Source organism: Grammomys surdaster, unplaced genomic scaffold (assembly GCF_004785775.1).
Source record: "Grammomys surdaster isolate TR1022 unplaced genomic scaffold, NIH_TR_1.0 349, whole genome shotgun sequence".
Lineage (NCBI taxonomy): Eukaryota > Metazoa > Chordata > Mammalia > Rodentia > Muridae > Grammomys > Grammomys surdaster.
This window is the reverse complement of record NW_021604768.1, coordinates 1,452,522-1,467,276: the sequence shown is the minus strand read 5'-3', so window position 1 is coordinate 1,467,276 and position 14,755 is coordinate 1,452,522. Positions and strand designations below refer to the sequence as shown.

The 14,755-nt window shown below is 49.7% G+C and overlaps 2 protein-coding genes across 2 annotated transcripts in view; one reads left to right on the top strand and one right to left on the bottom strand.

The window, feature by feature from the left end:
- The first annotated feature begins 393 nt into the window (after nucleotides 1-393).
- On the top strand, nucleotides 394-6,893 carry Cmtm3 (CKLF like MARVEL transmembrane domain containing 3). The gene is made up of 5 exons (XM_028779274.1): nucleotides 394-699; nucleotides 2,912-3,067; nucleotides 3,892-3,987; nucleotides 4,380-4,500; nucleotides 5,943-6,893. Exons 1-5 carry the CDS (start codon nucleotides 553-555, stop codon nucleotides 5,975-5,977), a joined length of 555 nt encoding a protein of 184 aa, XP_028635107.1. The 5' UTR covers nucleotides 394-552; the 3' UTR covers nucleotides 5,978-6,893.
- A 5,669-nt stretch (nucleotides 6,894-12,562) lies between these two features.
- Nucleotides 12,563-14,755, bottom strand: part of Cmtm4 (CKLF like MARVEL transmembrane domain containing 4) — a 38,141-nt gene continuing 35,948 nt past the window's right edge. The window contains exon 4 of the mRNA XM_028779316.1: nucleotides 12,563-14,441. Within this exon, the coding sequence (XP_028635149.1) occupies nucleotides 14,277-14,441 (165 nt within the window). The 3' untranslated portion in view covers nucleotides 12,563-14,276. The remainder of the gene's footprint in view (nucleotides 14,442-14,755) is intronic.

The window sequence follows — 14,755 nt, the reverse complement described above, 5'->3', positions numbered from 1 at the left end:
TGGTGCAAAGATCCATGGGTGGGGAAGTGATCAGAGCAGGGTCGGAAGGACTGTAGGGTGCACCCAGGGTTGGTGGGCGGGACAGGATCGATGGGGAACTGAGAATGCAAGGACAAGGGACAGGGGAGGATCCTAGGGCTAGTGAAGGGGCAGAGGACGTAAGTAGAAATAGAGAAGACGGAGAGAGACAAACTGGACTAGGTCTGAGGGGCAATGAGGAGTGGTTGGAAGGATGGAGCAGGATATGGGCAGGACTAAGTCAGAGGGACAGTGGGGGAGGCGGAGATGGGGAGGATCCACAAGACCGATGGGTAAGGCAGCGTCCCAAGAACACGGGGGCTGCGCAGAGAATGGACGGAGGGAGGATGGGCGGGGCAGGGTTCGAGGGGCAGCTGTGGGTGGGGATGAGGGAGGTGGGGGGCGGGGCAGAGGAGGATGAGTCCCAGGCCTAGGCTAAACTCCACTTTTTCTTCTTCCGCACAGCGGGTTTCCGCTTCCCTCCAGGGCGGTGGGTGAGGCAGTGAGGCCGAGGCTCGACCAGAGAGCGCCGCTATGTGGCCCCCGGACGCAGAGCCTGAGCCCGATCCGGAGTCCGCGCACGGCTCCCGAAGTGGCAGGACAGTGCCGGGGCTCCGAGCCCTGTTGCCCGCGCGCGCCTTCCTCTGCTCTCTCAAAGGCCGCCTCCTGCTGGCGGAGTCGGTGAGTACGCGTGCTCCCCGGGTGCCTGAAGCCCGGTCCCCGCGCCCCAGCCCCGGGCCCTGCATCTCCAACCCAGGAGAGTCGCGTGAATTTGGGCCACCGCCCCCAAGCTTGCTACGGCTTCTCTGTAGCAGAGTTCGAGTCAGACTCTGGCCAGAGCGGTGGTCTTCCCAGCTTCTTCAGCCTGCGAGGCCCTCGAAAGGGACCAGAGGTTCACAGCTCGACTGCTGTGTGACCTCGAGCGTCTCCGCCCTCTCGGGGTCCCCCGGACTGCTGCGCTCGCTCGGCTCTTTCTGGCATTGCCCGCTGCTCTGCACAGCCTCCCACCTCCTCGGGTGAGACCTAGCCGCCTGTGGGGCGAAGATCCTGCGGAGTGGGATGAGCCCCCGGGGAGTGGGTGAGGCCGGGGCCACGTAGTGAAGGTGCAGGCAGACGACTGTCTCAGGGTGGCGAGCCAACGGGGTGACTTCATGCCCTTCCTCCCTCCGGGGCTGTACTCCTTCCTCCTCCCTGCTTGTCCCCACCCGGATAGGAAGGTCTCCTTTGTCCTCCCAACACTCCGGCATCATCACGTGTGGGGCGGGAACTGGCGTGCAGCCTATGGAGATGGGGAGAGGGGTAGGAGGAGGGACGATGGAAGAAGGAAACAGCCCATGGTGACAGCCACTTGTTGCTCAGATCCCTAGCAACTTAATATCCGACCTGTTCCCACTTCGAGTCGGGGGTAGAAGAGAATCTTTAACCGCTAGGAAACTTAACAGGCGATTCATCAAGTGGCCTTGAGGGTAGATGGGGGTGGGGGGAGGTCTGCCCTAGGACCTCTCCCTTGTACCCCAGGACCTATGAAGGAGGCATCCACTCTGAGGTCACCCTTAGAACCTAACACTTTGTTCCTAAGTGAGATACTAAGCGGATCTAGAGCCCATTCTCTGGCCATTTCAGATTTCTGGAAGCCTCTTGGGGTGTGGGGAGGGGGGAGTCTTTGAATCCACTGGCCACTGGCTTCAGTCCTACCTACCCAGTACCCCTTCGTGGAAAAGGAGTGCCACCCAGAACTCACAAGAAGTCCTTGTCCTAGCTGGGTGCCAGAAATCCAGGCCTAGGAAAATAGGAAGGGTACGGGGTAAGCTCACAGGGGGAACCATCCATAGTGATAGATGGAGGGGGATGAAGGCCTCTAATGCCCTAAGTACAGATGCTGATGCCCTCTTACTAGCTGGGTAACACTAAGTCTGCTTCTTTTAAAGATAGGCTGTGAGTGGCACACACAAGTGGCGTTCAGAAGCCGAGAAGTCCAGAAACCTTAGCAAGGATTGGGCTTGAAAAGCCACTGACCTATCTTCTTCATCTTGATTCCCTGCCATGCACAAGGTCCACAGTACTAACCAACAGCCTTAGCATCCTCCATACCTACAGTTTGGTGGACCAGGCTTCCCGTCAAAATGGTTTAGCTAGCCCCACCTTTCATATAGACTATGAATAGTACTCTCATAGTGTCAGTTACTCTCTCTGAGAGTTATGATTTTGTTAAGATTGGGGCTCATGGATCCCAGCCTGCCTAAAACCTTCGCTATGAAGCCGAGGATGACTTTGAACCTCTGATCTTTCTGCTTTCCCTCCCAAGTGCTAAGATTACAGCCTTGTACCACCATGCCTGGTTTATACAGTGCTTGGGATCGAACCCAGAGCTTTGTGTGCACTAGACAAGTACTCTACCAGCTGAGCTGCACCCCCAGCCTCATGCATAGCTGTTGTTGTTTCAATAAAGATGTGCAGATGCAGAAGTGGCAAAAGTTTCTATCAACACCCCTACATCCCCCACCTGAATTGTACAGAGGCTAACGTTGCTCGGCCCGCTCTATCACCCGTTTCCATCCCCCTCCCCTGTGCTTTCAACCATTCAAACTCAACTGTAGATGTCAGTACATTTCAACTTCAATCACTTCTGCACATCATCATTAAAGAAGTTGGGTAGTCATAGTTGGGTGCTGGGTGTGACGGTTTGAAAGTAGATTTTAGCTCTGGCTTGCCCCCTTGTGGACACAGCTATGTTCTGTCATCGAGCCAAAAGAGCTTAGCAAGCCCCACAAGTGGCCTGCTAGGGAGGCTGGAGCTTCCAGATGAGGTCCTAGCAGGGATTCAGCAAGGTATAGGACTCAAGGTCCTGGACTGGGGGTGGTAAGAGGGTTTGAGTCTCCTTGCTCTCCCGCAGGGTCTTTCATTCATTACCTTCATCTGCTACGTGGTGTCCTCCGCATCTGCCTTCCTCACAGTGCCTCTGCTGGAGTTTCTGTTGGCTGTTTACTTCCTCTTTGCTGATGCCATGCAGCTGAATGACAAGTGGCAGGGCTTGTGCTGGCCCATGATGGTAAGGATCAGGGGACCCAAGAGGAAAGGGTTGGCTGTCACCTGAAGAATCTGGGGATCCACACTTCAGCCCTACTATCACCAGCAATGGTGAGCAGTTTGAAAGCTTCGGATAATCCTCACCCCTGCGACCTTGGACCTGATGGGTGGTTGGAGTCTCCTTAGCTGGTCCCTGAAGCTGGGCACCTAAGGATGACTCCTGACCACCAGGTGGAGCTGTTGCTCTGACCTCGGAGGAGGAATGTGTCTCACCCACAGGCATCCAAGCCATTTCCAGCAGGATAGGGTAACTGAGGACTTGGGACTTCCTAGAGTCTAGTCATCTGACACCTGGCTTTGTGTGACCACTCGAAGACCTTGCAGTCCTGAGAGAGTGCCCTTTAATGGATTAAAATGCATCCCTGAGAAAAGGCACAAAAGATGGGACTCGAACCCTGCTCTCTAGACTTGAATCTCCAGTGTCCATGGAAACACCTGGTACCCACACTGCAGCCTCACCTTAGGGAGCAGGCAGAGACTGTGAACATAAATGGATCTCACTGTGACAAAGCCAAGACTCTTGGGGAACTAGATAGTCTCCACTTCCCATTTCTGCAGAGCAAGCTGTAGCCCAGCCTATACCCATTTGCTATTTGCAGAGAAAATACAGCTGGACCAGGGACAGGGCAGTGTAAGTTGGAGACCTTCAGGACAAGAGGCACATGAGGAATAGATTCAGGGCCAAGACATGGACTCCATGGGTGCTGGGGCTGGGGGTGTTGGGTCCCCATGCTGTGCCCCACTGTGAGAGGTCAGAACAGTGTGGACATGCCCCTCTCTCCTCAGGACTTCCTGCGCTGTGTCACGGCTGCCCTCATCTACTTCGTCATCTCCATCACTGCTGTCGCCAAATACTCAGATGGGGCTTTCAAAGCAGCTGGCGTGAGTGGCCGCCCTACTCCTCTCTGATGATACCCAGCAGAATCCCTCCCAGTGCTCCAGATCATCCCCCTTGGTGCCCACTTTCACAGTGGAAACGGCGCATCCTGCCCCTGCCTAGGCCCTGGTCCCTGTGTGGGTCTCTGTCATTCCAGCCTGCTACTTAGAGATTTACTCTGCCCTCAGGTGGGAGGTTGGTATCTAACAGGCCCACCGCCCATTTCTCTTATACTCCACAACTCAAGGGCTGTGCCTGCCCATCTGTCCTGGTCGGGACATTTCTCAGTGCTGCTTGCTTATGCCCAGGCTCCTGGTCTGTGAGCCCAGAGGACCTTGCAATGTTTCTAGCCATCCTGTCTGTGTCCCCTGCCATATGCCATGCATGTATCCCACAGGTTTTTGGCTTTTTTGCCACTATTGTGTTCGCAATTGACTTCTACCTGATCTTTAACGAAGTGGCCAAGTTCCTCAAGCAAGGAGACTCTGGGAATGAGACCACAGCCCATAGGACAGAAGGTGAGTGGCCAATCTGTGTGGTTTCTTGTAAAGAACCGAGCTGACCACTTTTAGGGCAGCTGTAGGGTTCTGCCCTTCCTTGGGGATGCCTCGTTTTAAAGAAATATGCAAAGTGTTTTACAGACTACCTGTCATAACCCTTCACTGTCAAAGTTAGTTTTCTAGGGCCCCATCTTAGCAGGAGGGGAAAGTGGGTGCATACCTGCATCTCGGAGGTTCCTTAATATGCCCTCAGGGCAGCTAGTCAAGACATCAATTCCTCTGAGACCAGCCTACTAGAGCTGGCTTCTTTGCTGCTTGGAAGCTCACAGCACCCAGGCAAACACAGGCAGTCTGGCCTGGATTTTGTTTGGGCTGAGTTTGTTTTTTGCAAAGGGACTTCAGCCTGTATAGTTTAAACTGGCCTAGAACTCACTTTGTATCCCAGGCTGCACAAAGTGAGCAAACTTCACAAACTCATGGCAACCCTTACTTAAATTGATTGGATCTTTTTTCCAAAGTGTGCGCACCTGTCTCTGGAACAGGTCAGCAGTGCCGTGGCTAGACACGAGTTGCTCAGGGTGGGTCTGGGCCACAGAAGCGTCTCCATTAAGTACTAAATGCCTGATATAGGACCTAGTTGGTGAGATTTAGGGGTCACCAACTTCCCATTGGGAGTCCCAGACACTGTCTCAGTGCTACAAAATGAATACCATTCCAAACTCATGTCTGGTCTGTCAGTTACATGCTCCTGGATGCAGTCAGTCTTCAAGCCTTTGGAACTTATAGCAAATATTGATCAGCTGGTTCAGGGATCAGAGCATAAATGTCCATGGACATACATATTGAAGGTTGTGTGGCTTTGATGTAAAATAGTTGTTTTGCAATAAAAGTATCCTTGGTCTATATGCTAAATATGAATATAACAAGCCTGTCCTACTTGTACCTCTCTGGCTAATGGATGAGGGGGAAGAACCAAGGCTTGGGAAGGGGCATGGCAAGTATCAGAAAACGGCCACTAGTGCTAGGGGCAGGCACTAGAGTACAGTGCCTTATGAGGCAGAGGGTTCCAGAATAATCTTTATAAACAGCTAAACCCATGAAGTAGCTTTAAAAAAAAAAGGCTTGCCCCATGGTTCCGTGTATTTTAGTTCAGGGATAAGAATTATTGTCTTTGCTTGTCCTACAGAATGAGGTTGGAAAAAGGGGTACAGGTGTACTACTCTGACATCCTCAGGGGATCGGGGATGTCTGGGGCATGCCTGGACCACCTGGGAAGGAAGCATCTGGGCTTTGGACTAAGTAGAAGTGCCTACCCTACCCTACCTGTGTCCCAAGGCCCAGCCTACCACTAGGATGGGAGAGGCCGGGCCCAGGTCTTCTGCTGGGTGTCTGGTGGTGCCCCCCCCATCCCTACTCCACAGCCCAGGGACTAGTGTCAGCACCCTCTGCTTTCCTTTCAGAAGAGAACTCCAACTCTGACTCAGACTCTGACTGAAGGCCTGTCCGTGCTTGACAACTGGAGCCACTCAGTCCCCTCACCCATGCTGTCCTGATGAGGCTACAGGAGCGTGGCAGGGAATGCCCATGAGAGAGCAGACTGAGGAGCCGATCTCTCGAGATTACACTCCTGAGGCCTCACAACAAAATTGGCTGTTGTGGCTTGGCACTGCTGAGCTAGCATGGTAGGGCACGTTGACTGTCCTTCCTTCTCTTCCTGTCCTTGAGCCCCACAGAAGCACACATCAAACCGAGCCAATCACAGCAGTTCATGTGGCAGCATGGGGCGGGTTGGGATTTCCCTTTACTAACAGGGACAGACAAAACCACAGCCCGCACCGAGCTCTCCTGTTCACCCCCTGCACTTCGCTGGATGACATTCAGGAATCTTTTATTCAAGAAGCTTCCCTCCTCACTGTGAAACAGGGAGAAACCTAGCTAGCCAAGACTTCCATTAGGGGTCTGAGACCTTTTCAGAAAGGAACCCAAAGATTTGTTTACCAGGGCCCACAGACAGGGAACTAACCAGTACAGTGGCAGCAACCAAGTCACAAGTGGCTGGGCGGGCCCAGCCAAGCACTTGCCTCCTGGGGATCCTAAAAAGCTAAGTGCTTCCTCTGGACACCTCGGCAGGTCCACTGGTGACATGGACCTTCTCTGTATTCGCTTGGGGGCTGATACTGTGTATGTGTCTTTGATGGTGTTTTCTAACTTTTTTATATTTTTTTTATACAAAAACAATGTAACAAATGGCCTTTTCTGTAACCTAAAAGGCCCCACGAATGAGCCAGAGTTCTGGGCCCATGTCTTGGGCATTTGTAACCTTCTTGTCTTGCATGTGAATCCCCTCCCTAAAAAAACAAAAACAAACAAACAAACAAAAAACCACAATAGATTAAAACAAACTGACTATATGCTTGGAGTGCGCCTGACTCAGAACCCACCCACTGCCTACAGACACACTGTGCAGTAACTGCCTGTTTCCATACAAGCAGGCACAGCAAGTCCTGGCAGCTCTGGCATCAGAGCAAGACACTACTTACTCCCCTGGGCATCAGGGTAGCATGTGACCACTGCTGGTGCCTTTACTCAATCCTGCAGTCGAGGCACTAAAGGGTAAGCATACACTCTAGTTAGGATGGTGTCCTGTGGCAGCCAAAAAGTGGGGCTTGATGGTTTAGAAACTAGTTGAGTAAGGGACCTCAGAGCAGTGGCTATGAGGACCCTAAGTCAGCATTCTGGCCCAAGCACATGGGAAACAGGAAAACATTCTGGTCACTGTCACTGAACTAAAAGCACACTGTGAGCAGTCAGATATGCAGAGGCAGAGAGGCTGTGCAATGCCCCACAGTCTAGCAGGCTAGTCCTTCTACAATCTGCTTGCAGCCTGTTGACGATGCTCCATCTCACCTCCACGGGGCAAGCTTGTTGCAAAAGCGGGGCCCAAAGCCTTTGGGAGAGAAAGAAGAGACTAAAACACTTTTTATATGTCCATTTATTAAACAAGAACTCCTTCATGACAATTCAGTATTCATTAGTGATTAGTACTGAGAAAATTATTTCCCTCTACATACAAAAATACAGATTTGAACAATATGAAAACAATCAAGACAAGTACCATGAAAAATTGGTCCTTCAAAGGAAAGTGGGGAGGCTGAGGGCAGTGTGAGGCTTTGCCTACTGTCGGACAAATCAACGGGAGCAAATGCCATGGCTCCCCCATCATTTGAAATGCACAGGGTCAAACCCGGGAGTCAGGGGAGGCCCATCCAGGCAGCAGTGTCAGATGGGCCAGGATGGGAAGCTTAGGACTGCAGACAACACAGATTAAAGACTTTTTTTTTTGAATGGCCTTTACATTTGGAATTTCCATGCCAAACTTTGGCTAGGCATGGTGGTCCACTTCTGTGTACCATCCCAGCATTTAGGAGGAAGAAACAGGGGAATTGTTCTAAGTTAGAGGTCAGACAGGACTACCAAGCCAGACCCTGCCTCAAAGAAAAAAAAACCCAACTCAAGAAACAAAATGTGGTCACTATTAACATTGTCTCCCAAGAGTGCCACTAGTTAAATGGAGTGGCAGTGGCCGATCCTGGCAGAAAGCTGTCATTCGGTCATGTGATGACTTCTGTTGTCACAGAATTACATGTTTTGACTCTTCAAAGAAGTTCATGTCTCAGAGGATCCGTACCTTTACTCAACAATGGCTCAGTGACTGTTTCCTGACCAGACAACTCCAAAGTGCAGGGTCAGGAAAACAGAATGGGTGGCTATGTTACCCTGTGCCCTGGCTTCCCTCAGCCCTCCACAGCACAGGACCTACTGCGTTCAAGCTGCCCAGAAACCAACCAGCAGCATCCGAAACACTACCTAAATCCAAGTGGGAGGAATCACAGAGCAAAGCTGAGGTGCTGCTAGCACACAGTGGCGCTTAGCCAGACAACAGCGTGGGACTGACTGGCTGGGATGGGAGGGCCAGGAGCCAAGCGCAAGCTCTCACTGGACCCAGCAAGCAGGAAGGCGGTGCATGGTTGAGACCTGTGAAAAGTGAGACCACTTTCTTCTCACTGTTGGTGAGCAACAGTTCTTCCAGCCTAACAAACTGTCAAAACAGTGTCAAACAGAATGACAAGAATGGGACTGTTTTCAGAATTATCCTCTGACTCTCAGACTAACCAGGAGAAGTGCAGTGTGGGAGGAACACAGTGCAAGGGACAGACAGGACTTAGCTGGAGGGGATCGTTTTGAAAAATACATAGGAAGTTTAAGAGGAAATGGCCCAAATGTCAGGACTGATAGGGTGGAAAGCAATATGAAAGGACACAATCATGCTACAAAAATAGTGTTATCTGTTTTAACTAAATGTACATCCCGCCCCAATTCCATGATTGACAAGAGTGCTTATGTGACACATGGAAGGCACCAAAGGTGAAGTGGTTATTTGTCAAAATATACACAGACAGAACTGCCTACTTAGAAAGAAAAAAAGGACAGACAAATAAATAGCTTAGTGCTTCTCCCATGGGTTCCTAAGCTCTTACAAACTGAGCACACACAGACAGCGTCACTCCCTAGCATTCTTCCACATGGAACCATGTCAAAGCCAAGTTTTCAAGAAGCAATGATTTTAGGCAAATGGGTCAATGTCATTATTATTATTTGAACTAGTTTTTAAACAAGTTATATATGAATGAAAACTATTGTTTTCATAAACAAGTTATGAAAGAGTTGGAACAGGTGGGCCTGGGTTACAACATGCCTTGCTCTCGCCCTCTCTACCCCTTGACCTAGCCAATTCTTTAAGCCCTGAATCGCTGTACTCTTCAGTGCATGGAAATGGGGCAGGGTCTTGTAACTTGCAAAGCCCCGTTAGTGGAAGAAAGCAGTGTCGGGCAGGCCTGGCCCTGTCTTGGACTGGAGTGAGCACATGTATTCCTTCACTGTCCTTTCTCCAAGAAGATTCCTTGAGTAGCTATTCTGATTAAAAAAAGGAGGGGCCAGGTACTTCCCGCTGGGGTATCAGACACAATTATGAAAGAAAACAAACCTCTTACTCCTGACGTGGCTCCAGACAGGTTCTTACCATAATCATAGCCAAACAATTCTGCTAGCTTGCCACAGTCCAAGTGATGCTAACCCCTAACCAGAGGCTCACCTGAATTAAAGTATCAGAATAAAGAGGGAGACGAAGTAAACTAATGAGACAAATGCACTGTTCAAGAACCTATGATCTACATTTGATTCTGTGCAGTGGCTAGTGCTCTGAGCTCAGTGGGCTTGTGCCCTCCACCCCTTTACTCTTAGGAGAAAACTAGAGGGGGGGGGGGAGTCCCAAAGCCTGAGAACGTATGCCCAATGCTATACTGACTAGCCTGAAATCCAACAGAACATTCCCTTTTAGAAGAAAATTCTAGACCTAACACTGATGCCCTTTTCATTCAGATAGTGTCTACATAAACATTGATAGGTCAGACACTTCAAATTACTTTCTCAACCAGACAGAACTGATTATTTTAAAGACGTCTGCTGAGAAGAGAGAAACTAGATTTTAAGGAGTCAGAAAAGCTAACAAGGTCCGGGGAAGGGGTCTGTTATGTCTGCATGCCCCTGAGCAGATCTGTCACCTGCTCAGACCCAGACTAGATGCCGGCACTGAAGGATGCTGGTCTCCACATGCAGCCCTTGCCCTCAAGTCCATTCAGGAGCACAGAAGACCTCACTCTTCTGAAGAGGGGGAGGTTAAGGACATGTTTCCAGGGCAGCAGGGGTTATGAACATATCAAGTACTATCTATGTCACCCCACTGCTCCCCCACCCCCAGGCCTCTGTCATGCAAACTTCATGCGTCCACCAAACTAGACTCTCTGCCTAGCTGGCCCCGCTATGGGACTGGCGCTGATAAAACCAGACAGCAAGAGAACCCCTCAGACTCTGCAACTTTATGAAGAACTAAAAGGTACCTGGAAACTTCACACACTAGAAGCAGCAATTTTTTTTTCAGCTCATGAGAATCAGTCAACAATTCTCTACATAGAAAGTATATGTCCCCCACCCTCCACTGTTACCTGTTTCATGTCACTGTTTCTATGTAGATGACATCTTCAGAAAAAGGCAGTTAGGCAGGAGCATACTGACCATGGGACTTTTGTGTGTTTTGAACACAGATGGCAGAGTAGGACCCACCTACATAACTACTAGGTTGGACACACATCTCCATGCTCCCAAGACTGACCCACAGGGATTCTGACATGGGCGGGGTGGAATCCTCAGGCCACCTCTTAGATAGGCAAGAGATTTCCTCCAAATAGTGCATGCAAATCCACAAGAAAAGGTGTGTTTGTGTCACACAGAGGGCTAGCCAAGACTCATTCACAGCAAGAATTCACATACATGCAGGGACAAGAGAGTTAGACCTTCATTTCTTCTAAAGACTGCCTGAACCAATAGAAAAACTTCAAAGATAAAAGAAACTTGAAAAGAAAAAGTAATGTCTTCAATTGAGTCATAAAATTCTCTCCAGAAGCATCTAGCACAGGCATACTAGAAGACAAGGCGTACGAGGCCTGCCCATAAGTCTTCCTGCCAAGGGTCTACAGAAGGACCCTAGGGTGCTCAGTGAGTAGCTCATTCTTGCTGGTTCTGCTATGCCCCAGGCCCTGCCCACGTTGGTGTTTTAGCATATTGCTAAGAAAGACATGGGCGCTTACTGCATTCTTGCTTTTTCTGTAGACAAAAGCAATCTGCAATGCATGGCTATCTACTTTAAGCAGAACTTCTCTGAAAAGAACTCGATAACCCTCACTGTGTTTGCCCTATCTAGAGCCAATGCATATCTTTAGGTTTTCTTGACTGCAGTCTTGCCCTCTGAGCCTTTGGCAGGGAAGATGGAGGAGAAGAATGGTGGCTGGCACCCATTCTTCCCATTGAATTTGGCACCCATTCGAGACAACAGTGCCAAATATACTTTCTCTGATGAAAGATGAATTAATATCCATCAAAACTACCAAATGTCAGAGGGCTTCAACCCCACGTCTCCATGAACGCACCAGATGTTCCCAACTGAGAAAGTGAATTCCATCCCATCAGGAAATGGAGACTGATAAGGTTGACTTAAAATGCTCCAAACCTAAGTGGCATTGGTCCACAGTAGACTTAACACAAAAATATGCCTTTTTCAATTTACAGAGGTTATTTTAAAAACCTCAAATCTGTTTGTCAGAGGCACAATAGGAAAGATCCAGGCATCTTTGCATTCACTGTAGACAGCCATATTCCCTTCATGGCTTTTCCTACCACGCTGGCTGGGAAGGCGAGGACATCTGTGCATCACACTACTAGAATGTGTACAAGCCACTTCTGGCTCTATGGGAGCCAGTTAAATAGTACAAGGAAATACATATACAAAGCCATGGGGAAGCTTCATAGCACAAAGGATATTAAATAGTTACCAGGATATAAATATTACAATGACTCTGTCACTAAGATGCAAATTGCTCTCAAGTCTCTTAGGCCCTAAGACACCACCACATTTTACCATTTATTGGTATTCACGGTCTCAATGGGTCTCAGGATCAGTTCTTTCAGCCGACAGCACTTCCTCAGAAGGCCTCCTTTCATCACAGGATAAAACGGGTTTATTGAAGGGACTTGGGGAAATGAGCAGAAACCCCATCTGAATGCTTCTTTCTTCTCCTCACTTCAAAGGTGGCTTTTTGCTGAGGCCCTGTACCCGATAAAGCTCAGGGCGGTCCTTCCAAGTGCGATTCCGATACAGAGCGAGTCTTTGCAACCCTATTTTAAAGGGAATTCTCTGAGGCAGGAAAGCCCAATTTTGATTATATAGACATACTCAACAAATGCAAAATGACCATGTAAAACAGATAAAAGTCAAGATGTCATCCACTCCCTCACAACACAACACACAACAGGTTCAAGGTTGGTAAAGCACAATGTGCACTGACTGACTAACTCGACACGTCCAACAACAGAAGGCTCTCCACCGGGAGCTGGGCAAGGGCCAGACCCAGACTGCCCTCTGGAGGAGAAGAGAAGCAGGGAGCGGTGGTACACCAGACTCCCTGGGTCATCCTCTGAACATGGGACCTGGACGACTGCCAATATGGAACTGCAGCAGAACTGGATTACACTGGATATTGGGTTTAGGGAGCCAGTCCCTAGTACTCCCTCACCCTGCCCCCAGTCAGATACAGGCTGACCCTATTTCCTGTGGACTCCTGAGCCCTGCTATAGTGTTTGACAATAGCCGCCCTTTGCTATTCAACCTTACAACACTGCTCTTCCCTGAATGATGCAGAGCCATGGTGCACAGGGAGCGCCTCCTCAGACTTCTCCGCAGCCTTGGCACCCACTTCTGGGTTATGAACTACAAAGGACACCATAACCAAAGGCTGTGAACAGTCCTTAGGAGATAGTGGGGGCTCTCTCCCACCACGCTATCCTCCTGCCAGCCACATCTTTTCCTTGGTGAGGCTATCCACAAAATCTTAGAGCTACAAGATCTGTAAACATCAACAGTTCAGAGTGAGAACCTTACATGGTAAAACAATTTTCCAAAAAAGATATAATTAGTCTCTATCAACAAAATTACAGCATCATAGGGGGCTGTTTAACTCATTCACCACAAAAATAATTTTCAGTTTATCAAGAACCAATCCAAAAGCCGTATGTAACTAGGATTCCTAACATGTTCCAGGACTTTGATCATAGTGAAGACACTCAGGTGCCCAGAATGACAGCAGTGCCTCGTGGAACATCCGTGGAAGGATGTGTCCTGGTGCAGATTCAAGTATTTTCAAATCCTAGAAAAACTGACAGAGAATCACTTTAGAGCTTGTCTTGGATATTCAGAAAATCAGACGTGTCCATATAATAGAAGTATGAGTTTGAGTGTGCCACTCTGTAACACACACGTGCACACATGTGATCCATGAGGCCAGCAAGTGGACAAAGTGCCTGGGCTAATGGGAGGACTGCTTCTTCTGCAGCTTTTACCCGGGAAGGAAAAAGTGCAGAAACTGCAATTCAGCCTCAAGATGTGTAAGGTAGGCAGGACCCTGGCAAACGTGATGGTCCCCTAGCCTGGAAAGTGAGTATGGACCACAGGAAGGTGATTAACGGGAGGAAGAATCAAGTGATTTCTCAGCAGGGCAGGAGACAAATGGTCACTGTTCTGGGAGTCAGTCCCATGGAGCTGTCCCCATAGGACACTAGCTTTTCCTATCCCTGTAACACACAAGCCTGGCAAGGAAGTTACAGGAGCACATCCATTCGTCAACCCCCTCAGAGTCCCACTCAGGCCATGCTGGCTGCCTGGATGCTCTGTGAACAGAGCACAAGAAGGGTGGATCTAACAGACTCAGCACGGACCCCAGCTCACTGTTCACGTACCTCACTGGCTGTCCCATCCCTGTGCTTCTGTCTTCTGACATATACTTCCCTTCTCAATGCCATTTAATAAGGTTTTGACTCAACACGAATACACATGACAGGGTGGCTCAGAGTCAGGTGAGACCGTGCGTACTGAGATGGACAGTTGTTAAGACCTAGAGCAGTCAATAAAGTCGGCTGCTCCCACGGGCACCCAATGCCGGAGGACCTGGGCCTCTTCAGCCCACCACAGATCAGTCACTGGGTCACTCTAGGCAACCTTCCCCAAAGGGAACTTTTACCAAACAGGACAAAATTCAGCTGGTTCACACAAAAATCTGACGTGCTAAGAGAAAGAGAACTTGATTAGAAGGACGGGCACAAGGGCAGCGGGAGGACTCCAGACGCTCTCATGTGTCCAGGCGCTGGATCTCAGGGCGGCTGTCCACATCTCTCGACTCGGTGCGAGCTCGGATGTAGTCATTAGCGCTCTGCTGGCGGACGCTGACTCTCCATTTCTGCACCGCCAGGAACGTGCTCACTGCATAGGCTGCTGTCGCCAGGAAGCCAAATATCTAAAACACACAGCCACAGTTTTCCTCTGTGCATGTGCCCTGAAACTGAGTGAGGTTTTCCCCCACTTTAAGATGTACTTGTTTGTTTTATGTATGAGTGTTCTATCTGCATGTACATTTAGATGCCAGAGAGGGCATCAGATCCCATAACAGATGGTGTGAGCCACCATGTGGTTGTTGGGGACTGAACTCGGGACCTCTGGAAGAACAGACAGTACCTTTAATCGCTGAGTCATGTCTCCAGACCCCTGAAGCTGAGTATTGTCACAGGGACCCAAGCTGCGTGCAGCCCCTTCCAGCAATACCAGATCCCC

What these genes read in the sequence shown, in the direction of transcription:
- Cmtm3 (XM_028779274.1), top strand. Translation starts at nt 553, where the DNA reads ATGTGGCCCCCGGACGCAGAGCCTGAGCCCGATCCGGAGTCCGCGCAC. An exon ending in GCTTGTGCTGGCCCATGATG is followed by an intron (nt 3,068 to 3,891) that starts GTAAGGATCAGG and finishes CTCTCTCCTCAG; the next exon opens with GACTTCCTGCGCTGTGTCAC. An exon ending in GGGCTTTCAAAGCAGCTGGC is followed by an intron (nt 3,988 to 4,379) that starts GTGAGTGGCCGC and finishes TGTATCCCACAG; the next exon opens with GTTTTTGGCTTTTTTGCCAC.